The 16,247-nt window shown below is 45.7% G+C and overlaps 1 protein-coding gene across 1 annotated transcript in view; it reads right to left on the bottom strand.

Annotated features, from left to right (window-relative positions):
• Positions 1-16,247, bottom strand: part of GABBR2 (gamma-aminobutyric acid type B receptor subunit 2) — a 354,769-nt gene that overhangs the window by 173,724 nt on the left and 164,798 nt on the right. Inside the window, exon 4 of the mRNA XM_024734390.1 lies at positions 6,572-6,673. Within this exon, the coding sequence (XP_024590158.1) occupies positions 6,572-6,673 (102 nt within the window). The remainder of the gene's footprint in view (positions 1-6,571; positions 6,674-16,247) is intronic.

The following is a 16,247-nucleotide window of genomic DNA, read 5'->3' as shown; positions in this document are numbered from 1 at the left end:
AGGACAGGAATAAAGACGCAGGGGTAGAAAGTGGACTTGAGGACACGGGGAGCTGGGATGAAGTGAAAGAGTGGCATGGACATATAAACACTGCCAAATGTAAAACTGATAGCTAATGGGAAGCAGTCACATAGCACAGGGAGATCAGCTCGGTGCTTTGCGACCGCCTAGAGGGGTGGGATTGGGGGGGTGGGAGGGAGAGGCAAGAGGGAGGAGATATGGGGATGTATGTATATGTATAGCTGATTCACTTTGTTATCAAGCAGAAAGTAATTATACTCTAATAAAAATGTTAAATATATATATATATAAGGAAAAGATGACATACTGAAACCTGAGATAATCTACCATAATTTAGTATATTTTACCGCCTTTTTTCTCATTTTCATAGCACCACGACAGTCCCAGTTTGACCATGTAGGACAAGAAAACTCCCTTACCTGACGTGGAGGAGGAACTGATGATGGAAGCTTGACGTCTACTCAAGAACGAGGAAGATGGGGGCCTTGTTCACCTCCCCACTTTTCCTTTGATTATAAAACCTTGGCCACTAAGTTCTCGGCATGGCACTCCCTTGCCTTCCTGTTTTTATCTCTCACAGCGCTCTATACTAATAAACTCTTTCCTTACCTGTCATTCTGCCTCTTGTTGAATTATTTCTATGCCTAAACAGAAGAACCTATGCTCTACTAAGGCCTGGAATGCATTCTGTGGTTTCAAAATGAACAGAGGCGCACGTCTCGAGCCTGGTGCTCACCCCCACACTTTTGCTTCAGTGTGGGCACCATGGGAATACCCAGGGCTCTTGGAAGGATGGCCTCCCGGCCCAGACTGGCAACAGTTAACATTAAAGGCCCCTGACTGAAACAGGACCAGAGTGAGCTTAAAGGCCTGGGGTCTTCATCACACAGAGATGGTTTTATTCCTGACTTTCTTTTAGACAAACTTTGATACATATCTGCTAAATCAGCCTGATTAATTCCATTATTCAGTTCCTCTATGTTCTTGCTTATTTTTGCCTGGCTTATCTGTCCAAGACTGCGAGAGAGACGCTGTGGCTCCCAATACTATTGTGTTTGTGTCAATTCTCCTTTGTATTTTAACAGGATTTTCTTTATATATTTCAGTGAGATGTGATTTATAGCAATAATGGTCCAAGAGTGTGCTATTCTCAGGGAGAATTGTACCCTTATCTATAGAAAACGACTTCCTTAATCTTGTTTAACACCTGTACCTTGAATTCTCTTTATTCTAATGTGAACACTGGATCCTTGCTGCAGTTTGGTTTGCTTGATGTACTTTTGCCTTTTACCTTTGACCTTTCTGTGTCACTGTGTTGTAAATATAACTACAGTTAGTTCTTCAAAACACAATCTGAAAGTCTTTGCCTCTTCATAGGGAGTGTGACCTATTTGAATTTATGGTCAGAATGACTACATTTGGTCTGCAGTTTTAGTTTATACTTTCTGGTTTTCACACTTGCTTTCTGTTTTTTGATATGTGGACTAGATTTTCTTTGCTTTTATCTTCCATGTTTCAGGAGCTTCAGGCTCTGTTTGTATCATAGCATATTTACCGTTAAGTTATTCAAAGCCTTTTTTACCTTATATTTTTCTAATTATGAAACTCATAAGCAAAATAGTTTCTTTTGAGTCCCTTTCCTACTTAAGACCAGGAGTTTAGCACCCAATGTTTTTTTACTCACTTCTTTGGCTCTGTTAATGGAATTTGGGTTTTTATATTTCAATTACTGTTATTACAGTATCTATTTGCATTGCATATATATGCACATTTGCTTTCAAAATGAATTTCTGCATCTGCATACATTTTTATAACAACTTTTTATAACGACCACTTAGCTCTCTCTCCACGGGCTTTTGTGATCCCTGCTCATTTGCTTCTGTCATGACCTCAGCTATAAAGTTTGCTATCGTTCTCGGCAGGCTGATAAAGGACTTCAAAGATTAACTTCAAGAAGGGCACTGGCTAGTAGTAGTACATCATGTGAGTCTCACACATTGGAGAATGTCTCCCAGATGCTCCATCATCTCTGGGATTGAATGCTGCAAGTGAGTCGAGATGGCCTGGTTTTGCACCTTTGTGGGAAATTTGTTTTTTTCTGGGCTAGATACTTATAGATTTTCCCCTTTCTGTTTGTATTTCAAAACTTCTGACAAAATGTGTCTGGGTATTACTCTCTATTCACCAATTCTGCTAGAAAGCAGAAAGGCCAGCTAGACTGCACATACAGTCTGCACATTTCCTTATGAAACTGTTGACTTTGTAATTTCAAAATGGTTGAATATCGGCAATTTTGTATGGTCCAATCTAGTAGATCTCTCTTGAGCCCACTTAAGTTTGTCACCTATTTTTTTTAAGTAAACTTCTTATTTGAGAATAGTTTTAGATTTACGGAAAAATCACAGAGTATATATAGTTCCCATATGCCCTCACCCAGTTTCCCCTATTATTAACATCTTATGTTTATATAGTATATTTGTTATAATGAATCAATATCAATTCATTATTAACTAAAGCTCATACTTTATTCAGATACCCTTAGTTCTTTTCTCTAGTGTCCTTTTTCTATTCCTGGGTCCCATTCAGGATACCACATTATATATCATTGTCATGTCTCTGTAGGCTACTTTTGGCTTAGACATTCCTTAGTTTTGAAGACCTAGACAGTTTTGAGGAGCATTGGTCAGGTATTTTGCAGGATGGCCTGCAACTAGAATTTACCTAATGTTTTTCTCATGGTTAGACTGGAGTTATAGGTTTTGCAGAGGAAGAACACGGAGGTAAAGTGCCCTTCTCACCACATCATATCAAATGTACCTACTATCAACATGATTTATCACTGTTGATGCTGACCTTGGTCACCTGGTTGAGGTAGTTGTCAGATTCTTCCACTCTAAAGTTACTCTTCTTTTCCCCCCTTTTCATCCTGTGCTCTTTGGAAGGAAGTCACTTAACAAGTGGGTAGTTCTGCTCTACCTCCTTGGGCCTGAAATATCTACATAAATTATTTGGAATTCTTTGACATAGGAGATTTGTCTATTCTCTCTCATTTACTTACTCAATCACGGGTATCTGTTTTATACTTTGGGTTATAATCCAATACCACTTTTATTTTATTGCTCAAATGTCCCAGCTTTGGCCATTGGGAGCTCTTTAAGTGGCTCTTTCAGTTGGCTGCTGTACTCTTCTGACACACCTCCATCAGTGTGTGTTGTTGATGTGGTTTGAGCACGTCCTTAACTTTCTGGCACTACAAGATGTTCCAGGATCAACTTGTATGTTTCCTGTCCCAGTCCTAGAGTCAGGCATTTCTCCAAGAAGCCCTGGTTCCTTTTCATGGAGAATGGTATTAGAAACCAAGATCTGGCTGGTAGTTGTGCTTGTTGATACTGAGATTCCTCTTTTGTTTTTGATTTTGATTCTGTTTCATTTGTCCAGTTTTCCCTTAGGATCTCCCTACTCCAGTGTCCATAACTTATCTTTCCTCTCATTAGACTGATCTCTTTGACCATTTCCTCTGAATTCTGGCAAAGCAATTCAAGAGTTTTAGTTTCCTTGGCATTAACTCTGCTCTCTACTACCCCCAATGCAGATTTTAATTCTGCTAGTTGCTATTTAGTTTTCTTCCTTGTCCCCTGTACTTCCTTCTCTATCTTATCCCACAGCAAACCAGAGATCTGCTTTTTCTCTAAGCTTTCCAGAAGTTACTTTTCTTTGTTCCTGAGTATTTTAGCCTTGTGTTCTCTGTTAGCTTTGTCTGTCCAGACTTGGTATTTTGTTTACACACACTCAGCAAATGTGCTGAGCAAATTAGGTTTGGTTCCAGGTGCTGGGGAATAAAACAGTGACCAAGACAGACAGAAACTGCTGCCTCCTAGAGCTTACATCCTAGTGGGAGGAGACAGATGACAAAACAACTGGGTAAAATGAATGGGAGGTCAGATATTACCGTGGGTTGATCTGTATCTCCCGAAGATATGTAGAAATCCTAACTCCTAATACCTCAGAATGTGACTTCATTTGAAAACAGGGTTGTTGTAGATGAAATTAGTTAAGATAAGGTCATATTGGAGTAGGGCAGGTTCTTAATCCCACATGACTAGTGTCCTAATGAGATGATGTTAAGAGAAAAGGGGGAAATGTCAGTGAAGGCCAAGACTGGAGTTATACAGCCACAAGCCAAGGAACATCAAGGACTGCCAGTGATACTGGAAGCTTAGAGAAAGGTACGGAAGAGTCCCCAAGGCTGCTAGAGAGCATAGCCTTGCTGACATCTTGACCTTGGACTTCTGGCCTCAAGGTGTGAAAGAATAAACTTCTGTTGTTTTAAGCCACCTAGTTTGTGGTGCTTTGTTATGGCAGCCCCAGGAAACTGATACAGATGTCCATCAGTGAAATGGAGAAAATTAGCAGAAAGCGGGGGTGGGAGTGCGAGGGGAAGGGATTTAAATTTTAAATAAAGCCTCTGGGAAACGGGGACAACTGAGCAAAGACTAGAAGAAGATGCAAAAAGGAGCCATGCAGGTTCTGGGGGAAGAGCACTCCACACAGAGGGGATCCTTTGCCAACAGCCTGAGCATGCTGTCCTTGGCTCTGCTCTCCCGGGCTTATGTGATGCTGGAATCCTTTCTCAGGACCACAGCTGTGTGGGGTGGTGGAGAAGCTGGACCATGGCATTGCCCAGATCTGAGTTTGAATTCCAACGCACCACTTTCCAGCTGGGTGACTAGGGGTGAGTTCTCAACCTCGTTGAGGCTCAAGCTCCCCATATATGAAACGGGGATACAAAAATTCTCTCTGTCCCAGGGCTCTGGGGAGGGCTGAATGGGCAAGTGAAGGTCAAGGGCTCTGCAGGGGTGCCTGGCCCTTGCTCAATGCACTGGAAAGGCCGGCTGCTGTTTCCATCAGCGTTCATATCACTCCTGCTTCTGTTGAAATTGGCTGGCTGATGAGCAGAGCACCCAGTTCCATCCATCCCCAATTTCTTGTAAACTTTCAACTAATGCATCTGCTCCACACATAAAGGCTCTTTAAATTTTAAAGCCCACAGAATTCTGCCGGGTCTCTGAGGTGCAGGAAGCTATTTCCAGTGCCCACCCTGGGGAGACACTGCATGTGGCAGGAGAATGTCAGTGCAGCACCAGAGCCCCGTCCACCCCAGCCCCACCCCAAGTAGTCCCTGCAGAGTAGGCACTCCACTCCTCTGGATCCTCCGGGCCTCTGCACAGCCCGACGCCACCGTCAGAGCAAATCGTCTGTGGGGGAAGAGCTGGGCAGATCCAGCCCCAGACACCTAGGCTGCTAGCAGGCTCTCCCTAGCTACGGTTTCCTCATCTGCAGAGGCTCCCAGGGCTGAAATGTCAATGCAGATGTGGTATCTGCTCCTGAGCAGGTGACAAACAACTGGTGCTCTGCTCCCTTGCTCCCCATCTCTGGGTCTCAGTCTCCCCATACGTGAACTGAGGGCTTCATGAGCTCTAAACTGCCACCCGCTCTGATTGGTATAACCTGGGACCAGCCCAAGAGAGAAGGGACACGTCAGCAGTTGGCATCTGGGGCCTCAGGAGACTTTCAATGTGGGCATGACGAATGGAAGAGTAAGGTGACGGTGACAGCTCTAACTATGTCTGTACCTTCTTATAATCCCCCAGCAGCTCCCCACTGCCCTCAGGATAAAAGACCAAACTTCTTAGCTCAACATCCAAGGCTCATGGAAACTGGCTCCAAATTCTGTTTTCGGCCTCAGCATCTTTCCCACGGCCCCGCCCGGATACTCCAGCCTCCAGGAATTCCTGCTGACCCCAAGTGCACAGTGAGCATGGCTGTCCTGCCCTTTGATATTCACCCTGCAGGTCTCATTCCTGCCCATCCTCCATGGCGTGGTGGAGGCTTGTCTGAATCCTCCCCAGGGAGGGATGAGTCACTTCCTCCCGTTGTTCCCCAGCCCCTCGGTTCCTGGTTCCCCTGAGAGGTATCTGCCTTCCGTACCAGCTCTGAGTGACCTGAGGACACTGGCAGGCCTGACGGTGTCTGGGAGCCCAGGAGAGTGTCTGGCACAAACACGGTGTTTGGGAAATGAATGGACAGATGACAGTTAGGAACTACTTACAACTGGGCAAACATCTAGTTGACCCTTCTGTTCCTGGAGTAAGTGTCACTGGAGGGGGTCAGGAGCCTGAGCTTTCAGTTCCAACAACAGTACTTCCTTGCTGTGGGTTTGGGCAAGAGAGTTACTCTCTCTGAGCCTCTTCACAACAGACATGATAATAATTGCGCCCTGGTTGCCTCTCAGGCTGGGTTGAGAGATACAGAATCACCCAGCAAGCTCCACATGGCTGTACACCTGGCAATCAGACCTCTGGCCAGTGCTGGACAACCAGCACTGGGGACAGCCAAGGGAAGCCAGCTTCTGAGAGCTTCTCCTCATATGTCAGATGCCAAGGATGAAGTGAAACAGCCTGAATTCGAGACTCCTTCAAGTCAGGGGATTTGGGGAACCCCAGGAGTATGCGGTCAGTCCGTCCTCTGGGCTGTGGCCAGCTGCACCTACCTTAAGCTTTTTGACACTGGTGCAGGGATCATTGGAGAAGCTCTCAGTGTCTGAAATCTCGATGTCCTCACCATACAGAACCCCGGTCAGGTCGTTCCTCACCTGCCAGCAAAGAGAAAGCAGAGGGTGGGTGTGCTGGCGGCCACAGGAAGGGCCAGTTCAGAGGGGTTGTCCTGGGAAGTGGCTCAAATGGGCAAGGTGATTTTCTCCATCAACGCACAAAAGGAGTAGGTTTTACCTTCATTAAAAACTAGAGTGTCCCCTGGGGCCTTGGAGATCTCCCAGTCCCACTCCACACTTGACACATAGGCATAAGGAGGCCAGACAGGGAACGGGCTTACTAAAGTTGCCCAGGAATTTTCTGGAAGAATTAAGACAGGCATCCAAGTCTCTGGAGTTTCATGCTGGTGTTTCATACTACCTCCAAATCAGATTAGTTAAGTACATCACGCTGTCTCCAAATCAGACTATTCAAATACTGCTTTATTTATATTTTGCATTATTTATTTGCAATATTACTTCATTTCTAGGGTAAAGAAATAGCTGAGATATTCATATAGACAAAGTAAAACAGGAGAGAGTAAGGGGGTATGGAATCAGCCTGAGATGTTAAACATAACTATGTGTCTGCTGACACACAGAATGACTAACATCTATGTGCTTGGAAAGCAGAGAGCTGCAAACTCCAGTGTTCACACCGACTAGCCAATGTGTGAAGCAGCCTGTGTGGAAGGATACTAGGGAGCGGTGGGGACTGTGGCAAACTGGTGACTATATGCCTCACCTAAAGATGGCACTTGCTGCTCAGCTCCAAACATGCTATGCCAGAATGTTGGTCCAGAGTCACCAGACATTCTGATTTTGGGGGAGTGAAATCAGAAATCCAGATTTTTATTTTTATTTATTTTTTTGCCACGCTGCACAGTATGTGGGATCTTAGTTCCCCAACCATGGTTCGAACCTGTGCCCCCTGCAATGGAAGCATGGAATCTTAACCACTGGACGGCCAGGGAAGTCCCTAGATTTTTAAAATACAGGATCTCCCACATTTTAAAATGTTGATATTATTTTCAATTTGTTTTAAAAAACAAAGTTAGGACCAAAACAAATAAATTTGAAATCTGTATCTGGCCCATGTCCAGACTCTATACCCTCTGACATAAAGCCATGGAAACGAGACTGTGTGTTTTAGTAGAAAGAACCAGGTGGGAGTTTTGGGACCCAAGTTCCAGGTCTTGCTCTGGCACTGAGTTGCTTGTGACTTCGGCCTCTCTGTGTGACCCTTTCCCTCTTAGGGCTTCAGTCTCCTCCTCTTCAAGAGAAGATGATCTTTAAGAGCACTTCTTGTTCATACGCATTAAGATGGCTATTATCAAAACCCAAAACCCAGCAAGTGTTGATGAGGATGGGGATAAACTGGAACTTTTGTGCACTGTTAAAATTACCCATCATATGGTCCAGCAATTCTACTTCTGGGTATATACCCAAAAGAATTGAAAGCAGGGACTCAAAGAGGTATTTGGACACTCATGTGCGTAGCAGCATTATTCACAAGAGCAAAAGGTGGAAGCAACCCAAGTGTCCATCAACAGATGAATGGATAAACAAGTTGTGGTTTATACATACAATGGAATATTATTCCGCCTTAAAAAGGAATGAAATTTTGATACATGGCTACAACATGGATGAACCTTGAAGACATTATGTTAAGTGAAATAAGTCAGATGTGAAAGGACAAATATTGTAAGATTCCACCTAGATGAGGTCCCTAGAGTAGTCAAATTCATAGAGACATAAAGGAGAACAGTAGCTCCTAGGGGCTGGGGGATGGGGGAATGAAGAGTTATGGGTACAGAGTTTCTATCTGGGATAATGGCAAGTTCTGGAGATGGCGGGTGGTGCCTCTTGCACAACAATATGGAGGTACTTAATGCCTCTGCACTGCAAATTTAAAAATGGTTAAAATGGTAAATTTGATGTTATGTACATTTTACCATGATAAATAAAAAAGCACTTCTTGTTTCAACAAGTGGTGGATCCTCCCAATGTATGTATCAAAACGTTTTGAATAATTTGGCCCTGAAGGTCACAGGATGGTCACTGGGAAGCCACCACCACAGAAGGGGAACAAAGGGAGTTTCAGTGGGAACTGCTGTATTTCATTTCTTTAAAAGAAATATGACACAAATAGAGCAAAATGTGAACACATTAATCCTGGGTGGCTAGTCCATGGGTGTTTGGTGTTCTGTGCTTTTCTGAATGCTCGAAATACTTTGCAATAAATGTTTTGTAAAAAGAATGACACTGCTGCAGTCAGGGTGAATCTTGTCCATCCTTAGTTTTTACCTCTATTTTGATGGAAGATTGGGAGCTAGTTGCTTGAAAAACAAGTTGCCTTTGCCATTACAGTTCATTTCTGCTGCGTCAAATCTTTTGCTTTTTTTTTTTAAATAAATTTTATTTATTTATTTATTTATTTATTTTTGGTTGCGTTGGGTCTTCGTTGCTGCATGTGGGTTTTCTCTAGTTGCGGTGACAGGGGCTACTCTTCATTGCAGCGCACGGGCCTCTCACTGCGGTGGCTTCTCTTGTTGCGGAGCACGGGCTCTAGGCATACAGGCTCAGTAGTTGTGGCTCGTGGGCTCTAGAGCGCAGGCTCAGCAGCTGTGGCACACGGGCTTAGCTGCTCCGCAGCATGTGGGATCTTCCTGGACCAGGGTTCGAACCCGTGTCCCCTGCATTGGCAGGTAGGTTCCCAACCACTGCACCACCAGGGAAGTCCCTCAAATTCTTTTTGGATGCAGGTGGGGTTCCATTATTAGTTCTGTGTGTCATGAGGGTGCTGTGGAGCAACAACAATTATTAAACACAGAAAATGTGCAAACCCGGCCCTGCTGGAAGGCAACACAACCAATGCACAGACTACCAAGGCATGCACAGTTGAGCCGCGGCTCTCCACGTCCATGCCACCCAAAGCTAGGGAAACTACTTGAACTCTCTTGAGTCTCAGTCTTTTCACCTATAAAATGGGGGCAATACAGTATATAACTTAGAGGGCCCAGCAAAAACACTGAGGATGTGGAATGGCTTTGGAAATTCTTTACACTGCTTAAAAGCTGGAATGATCATTTCCAGGCATAAGACGCAGCATCAAGGCTGTCAGTGGCTTGGAGTATCTATCTATGAGTAAGTGTGTGCATGAGAGCTGTATATAATTAACAGCAGAAAAAATACTTTATAGGCAGTCAGAACTCGAAACAAACAAAATCAAAACACCCTAGAGGTCACCTTATTCTGCCCCTAATTTCACAAATGAGGAAACTGAGGTGTGACTCCCAGGCCAGTGCTCTCTGAATGGTCCCAGGCTGGCTCTGCTGGATCCTGCCAGATGTGGACAGTTCCTAAGGCTTATGAGCCAGAACAGGTCAGAACAGATGGTTGGTGACATTAGGCACTCAGTGACCATAATTTCAGCACATGGTGACATTAGGCACTCAGTGACCATAATTTCAGCAGAAAGAAGTCTGCTCAACTTGAGCATTTATTCTAATGGACTTTTTTAGGGAAAGCAAATGGAAAAAAACAGTAATAAATGATATTTTAAAATAACCAATGCATGTTAAAGAAATAATGCAATTGACTACCTCACAAGGAAAAAAATCCACACTCTCACATGTGGCTAGAAGGATCATTCATTGCACTGGTTAAAGATTATTAAGTAAGTTAGAAAAAAGACACCTTTTTTTTTTTTTTTTTCATTCTGGTACTGCAGGTATCTCCTGTTTTACAGGGCCAATATCTTTTATCAGCTTGCTAAAAACCACATTTCAGCAAACTGATCCTATTTTTTATTCACCTCTACTATAAAAGCAGAAATATGTTCTTCCTGGAAAGGAGTGACACTTAATTCTCAAGAAAATAAAATACATTCACACATACACACACACTCAAGTATAGCCAGAGTCCCACTGGGGCCTAATCTGCACATGGGGCCCAGGGAGGCAGCCATCAGGAGTCTGATTTGCTGAAAGGCCCTGGCCATCCTGGGAGGAAGGGGGAGAGATGGGTGCTGATGGGCAGGGAAGGGACAGAGAAGAAGGTTGCCCCATCACCTAGAAGGGAGGGTCAGGGCTGCCAGTGGAGTGAGGAAGACCATGAGCGGGGCCCTGAGTGCTGCTAGAAGGGAGATTAGGAAGGGTTGAGTCCTTAAAAGCTGGGTCCTCAGGGCCAGCTCACAGGGCTGAGATTGCCTAAGGGAAGAACTCTCCCTGCTTCTGGAGCAATGAATCCCAGCCCCGGACATCGGAGTAAATCTGAAAGGAGCACAACTCACTCGGCACCAGGGAGAACCAGTGGGTCAGAGCTCTAGGAATAAATAATCGAAAATAGGCTTGGAGGCAACAGCTGTTGATTTTTTCCCCCAAGAACTGGTATGGACTGTGGATGCGAAGTCACACCAGAAAGCGTGTCCCTAAAGCAGTGGTTCTCAAAGTGTGGCCCCTGGATCAGTAACACCAGCATCACCTGAGGGAACTTGTTAGAAATGCAAATTCTCGGGCCCACCTCAGACCTACTGGGTCAGACACTCTGGGGTGGGTCCAGCAATCTGTGTTTTAGTCAGCCCTCCAGGTGATTCTGATATATGTTCAAGTTTGAGGACCACTGTCCTAAAGAAGGCAGGACAAGTTTTAAGCAAACCATTGATAATGGTATGAAAAAATGCTTTCTATGGCTTGGATGTTTTCCACTTGATTAGGAGACTGCAATGTGTTGACCTGAGTGAGGCAATTACCAAAAGGGTGAGCAGGACCAGGATTCCCATTTTAAAAGGCATCACATCTAGAACGTGGAGGGGACAATCACCCTCTGGTCTGCCCACCTCAGAGCATACCTGGAGTGCTGGGCTCAGTTCTGGGTGCATTTATCAGGGATTGTGACAAAGTGGCTCAGGCTCAGGGGAGAGAGGTGTGGCTATGACAGGGACCAAGAACCCTTTAGAAGACCATGGACATGGTGGCGGGGGTGTTGGGAGTATAAAGGTCACAAGGGGTGACACCAATGACTCCTCAGGAGTGGTGAGGAGTGACACCAATTGGTGACACCAATTCCCAGTGCAGCCTTGGGAATCAAAGATCCAAATCCAAGAATTTTAACACTTAAGACTCCAAGCTCTAGGGAAGTCCAACGTCTTGAAAGAAGTCAAGAGCCAGGCAGAATCAGTGGCTTCGGGGGAAAGCTCAGAGCTGGGAGGACCGTCCTGCTCAGGCTGAGTGGCAGAAAATGCTGTCAGGTCAGATCAGCTGTCTAAACTGCGGGCCCAGTGGGTCTATACACGACTTTCCCTCCCAGCTGGTTCACGGGCTGTAGGAGAAGGGGTGACTGACAGGGACCTGACACTTCAGTGAAGGCATCACAATGGCCTCGCTCCTCCAACTGAGCGCACAGCCCCCATCCACAGGCTCGGCATTGGGGATACACAGCTGGTCCTGCGAGATGTAGGGGGAGAAGCGGACAGGCTGGAGAAGGAAAAGGGGATCAGAGGAAAAGACACGACGCTAATGGAATTAGGAAAAGAGTATAGGTGAACAGACTATTTGGGAGAATTTTCTGGCTTAGCATAACTGAGTCCATGTGACCCATTTTAAGCATAATGTGGGTCCACCCTGTTCTTCCAGGGAGGCTTGTCACCACCTCTGAGCAGGTCACAGTGCCACTCCACCTGCAGGCCTCCTCCCTGCTCTGAAGGCTGCACCTCTCCACTCACACACCCCAGCTGCCCAGATGATTCTCCCTCTCTGAAAATCACCCAGTGATTGGGCTTATGAAATAACAGCATTATGTGTCCCACCCTGAGTAGCTGCCATGTGGGTCAGGCTGTTCTTTCCACCCATGCCGTCCCTGCTTCGGGGTCCGAGGACAACATCTGCATGCCCTGCCAGGTTCCTGTCCCCCTGCAACTTTCTGCTGCCCACAGGTATGGCCAATTAACTCCCTGCCCCTACAGCCAATTAACTCTCTCCCTGAGGTGAGATCCCCCACCTCAGCCTTGGAACTTCCCTTTCTCCAGCAAGGTAATGTAAGGAGCCTGAGGTCAGGAGGCCAGGGGTTTCTGCCCCCTGCCAGCCTGGCAAAGGGCCTTCTTAGACCTCAGGCTTTCAGTCAGGGCTCCTGCTTCATTCCTGGGGCTGGAATTCTGTCTCTTGTCTAGTCACTCCCTGGCCTCTGGGCTTGAGTCCATTTTTGAACAGCTACCTAGTGCCTGGTCATTCCAGAATGGGGCCCTGTTTGTTCTTCCCAGTCTCTCTCATTCATTCATTCATTTATTCATTCATAATATTGACATCTCTTCTGTTCCAGGCACCATGTGAAATAATACTAGGGTTCTGATGGAGAGCAAATCCATTCTTGGGTCTCTATCTAGAGGGGGTGAGAGACATTAATCAGATAATTACCCTGGTACCTACAAGACAAGGTGCTCAAGTTCAGGGGCATGCTTCCAGGAGAGGCTAACACAGAGAAGTCAGATCTAGGCCAGAAGGTAGGGCAGAGAGAAGCATTGCAGGCTGAGGTGCAACACATTGCAAAGGTCCTACAGCGGGAGAGAGCTGGTAGGAAAACTAGAAGAGCTGCGCTGGTCTGAAGCACAGCATGGGCAGGGGCTGGGGGAAAGCTGTTGGAATGAAATGAGAAAGAAGAGGGGAAAGACAGGGGAAGACCATGAGAGCCCCATAATTCACAGGAAAGATTCTGGTCTTGAGCCTAAGAACAGTGGGAAGCCTTCACAAGGTTCCAGGGAGAGGGTTGCATGATTAGAACTGTGTTTTAAAACCAAGACTCAGGCTGCTATGGGACCAATGAGGGCAGGTGCATGAGGGAACAGGAAGGCCATTGAGGCAGCTACAGAACCATCCACGTGAGAGATTCTGGAGGCTGGATGAGGAGATGGTGGTGGAGGTGACATGAACTGACCCACTTGGGGGTATATTTGGGGCAACCAATAATCTGTATTAGTCATCTATTGCTGTGTAACAAATTATCCCACAACTTAGTGGCTTAAAACAAGAAACGGTTATTATCTCACACAGTTTCCATGGACTGGGACTGTGGGAATGACTTAGCTGGGTGCTATGGCCAGGGTCTTTCATGAGGTATTTTCAAGATGTTGACTGCGGCTGCATGTCAGGATCACCTGGGAGTCTTTAAAAACTACTGATGCCCTGGCTGCATCCTAAACCAATTACAGTCCCTGAGATAGGACCCAGCCATCAGCACTTTTAGAGGTCTCCAGGTGATTCCAACATGTAGCTAAAGTTGAGAACCACAAATGAAGGGGTAAAAGCCACAGAACTGCCAGGCTCACAGCTAGGTTGCCAGCCTCCTAAAAGCCCCCGAAGTCACCTACTCCTACCTTCTCCAGGTTCCGGGCACCATCTTCCTTTACAGCTGGGACTTCTCTCCTACCCCAATCAACAGTTATGTCTCATCTTTAATCCCCAGATCCTTCTACTCCTGGCCCCCAGCACCACGAGCAGATCCTGACCATGTCAGAAGGGAGAATGGTGAGAAGGAAAGCAAGGAGAAGGGAATGACCGAGAGACAGACAGTAAGAAAAGGAGGAGCAGAGGATTATTACAGCTGTAAGTTCTCACATTCTGACCACACGTCCCAGGTGGGGAAGGCTCTGATGGAGCAAGTGAAATGCAAAGTGGAGGCGAGGCTGCGGGGACTATCAGAGACCCCAGGACACTTGGCTTCTGTGGCCAGTAGTTCCCCAGGCACCTTCCCTAAGGAGGCCACTGCGCCAGCTGAGGAATCATCCAGAAAGGCGGAGATCCAGGTAAACGTGGGGAGAACCAGGTCTGCACCATATGCACTTTACAATTCTTTGAAAATTCTAATTAGGTTACGAAATGAACTTGAGAGCAAAGCGAATTCCCAGCTCTCCTATGGAAGCCGAGGTAACCTACTTTGTCATTCAAATACACTTACTATACATAGCCCTAGATTGTGCTGAAATGTCACTCCTCTTACCTGACTAAAGAGTATAATTATAGATTTACTTCTATTCATTCATGAAATGTGTCTTCACTTGATTAAACGGTTCATTCAAGGAAAATCCATTAAAATATGGAACATGCTAAAATGTGGCTCATTAGAGGCAGAGGGCACTGCTGTAGTTAAGATGCTAATTAGGATAAACAGGCATTTAAAACACTCAAATCTTTGAATAATTCAGGTCACTTTTACTGGGGCTGGAGCTCCCCAGGAACCACCATTAATTTAAGCTAATTAAAAAATTTGCCTGGAGAAGAGTAGACCAAGGCAGGAAGTGATGGCCGACTTCAAACACTGAAGGGCTGTCGTGTGGAACGGAGGGCACCTGGTTCTGGGCACCCCTGTGCTGGAGGTGGGGCCAATAGGTAGATGGGTCAGGAAAGCAGATTTTGGCTTAAAGCCAAAATGAACTTTCTAGTGATGGGGTAGGCAAATTTGATAGTGAGCTCCCTGTCATCAGAGGTGTGCAAGTAGAAGCTGGTCAGGATGCTGGAGAGGGGATTTTTCTTCCACCGCCAGTGATTGTGGTTCTAGGAGACTAAGTTTCAAAATCCCACTTGCCCCCACTCTTTGCCTTTTTGAATTTTAGAGTTGCTAAAGCAGTCCTCTGCAGCTCTGAAGTTTTTCAAAGATATGAGGCATGCAGTTTGAGTCCCAGAGAAACATATCCATGTGGTTATATTTCTACCTTTCTAAACCTGATGAGCACTCGTTGAAAAAATTGTTCCTTTTGGAAAATGGAGCCATCTAATTTTCAGATTTCTACAAATAATTTTAAGCTATAGTTGGAGTTGAGTAAAACTGAAACTTTTAAAAAAGGGTAAATACATAAGTGAACATGTATTAGATCTACTGCTCATATGTGATACTTGCACAGGCACCGTGACATTTGCATGTTCACACTGCAGAGCCAGTGGGTTAGGTGGTGACCGCCAAAAAGGTATGTCCAAGTCCTAACCATCAGAACCTATGGATGTGACCTTATTTAGAAAAAGGGTCTTTGTAGATGTAATTAATTTAAGGATCATCCTGGATTACCTGGATGGGTCCTAAATCCAATGATAAGTGTCCTTATAAGAGAAAGGCAGAGGGAGATTTGGGACACAGAGGCATAAGGGAGAAGGCAACGTGAAGACAGAGGCAGAGACAGGAGTGATGTGGCTACAAGCCAAGGAACACCTGGACCCACCAGAAGCTGGAAGAGGTAAGGAAGGATTCTCTCCTTAGAGCCTTTCAGAGAGAGCATGGCCTCGCTGATACCTTGATTTCAGAACCCTGGCCTCCAGAACTGTAAGAGAATAAATTTCTGTTGCTTTCAGCCACAGTTTGTGGTGCCTTGTTACGGCAGCCCCAGGAAACTAACACATCTGGGGCCTCCTGAGGCCTGGCAATTTGTTGGTTCAAACCACATTCCCATGGTTAAAGCCCAGGCTTACTGTCCTGTTTACACCCTCACATCACAGGCTGAGTTTTCCCGAAGGGAATCCGGTTTCCCTCTACTCAATGGCCACTTGTCTGTCCCAAAGAAAAATGGTTTTTCTCACTTCCCCAGAGTTACCAAGAGCAGAAAAACAAGTGTGTGTGTGTGTGGGGGGAGGGGGGTTGGGGGGGGGTGGTTCCT

Source organism: Neophocaena asiaeorientalis, unplaced genomic scaffold (genome assembly GCF_003031525.2).
Source record: "Neophocaena asiaeorientalis asiaeorientalis breed wild unplaced genomic scaffold, Neophocaena_asiaeorientalis_V1.1 scaffold192, whole genome shotgun sequence".
Lineage (NCBI taxonomy): Eukaryota > Metazoa > Chordata > Mammalia > Artiodactyla > Phocoenidae > Neophocaena > Neophocaena asiaeorientalis.
Note: the sequence above shows the minus strand (reverse complement) of the source record. Positions and strands in the feature narration are given on the sequence as shown.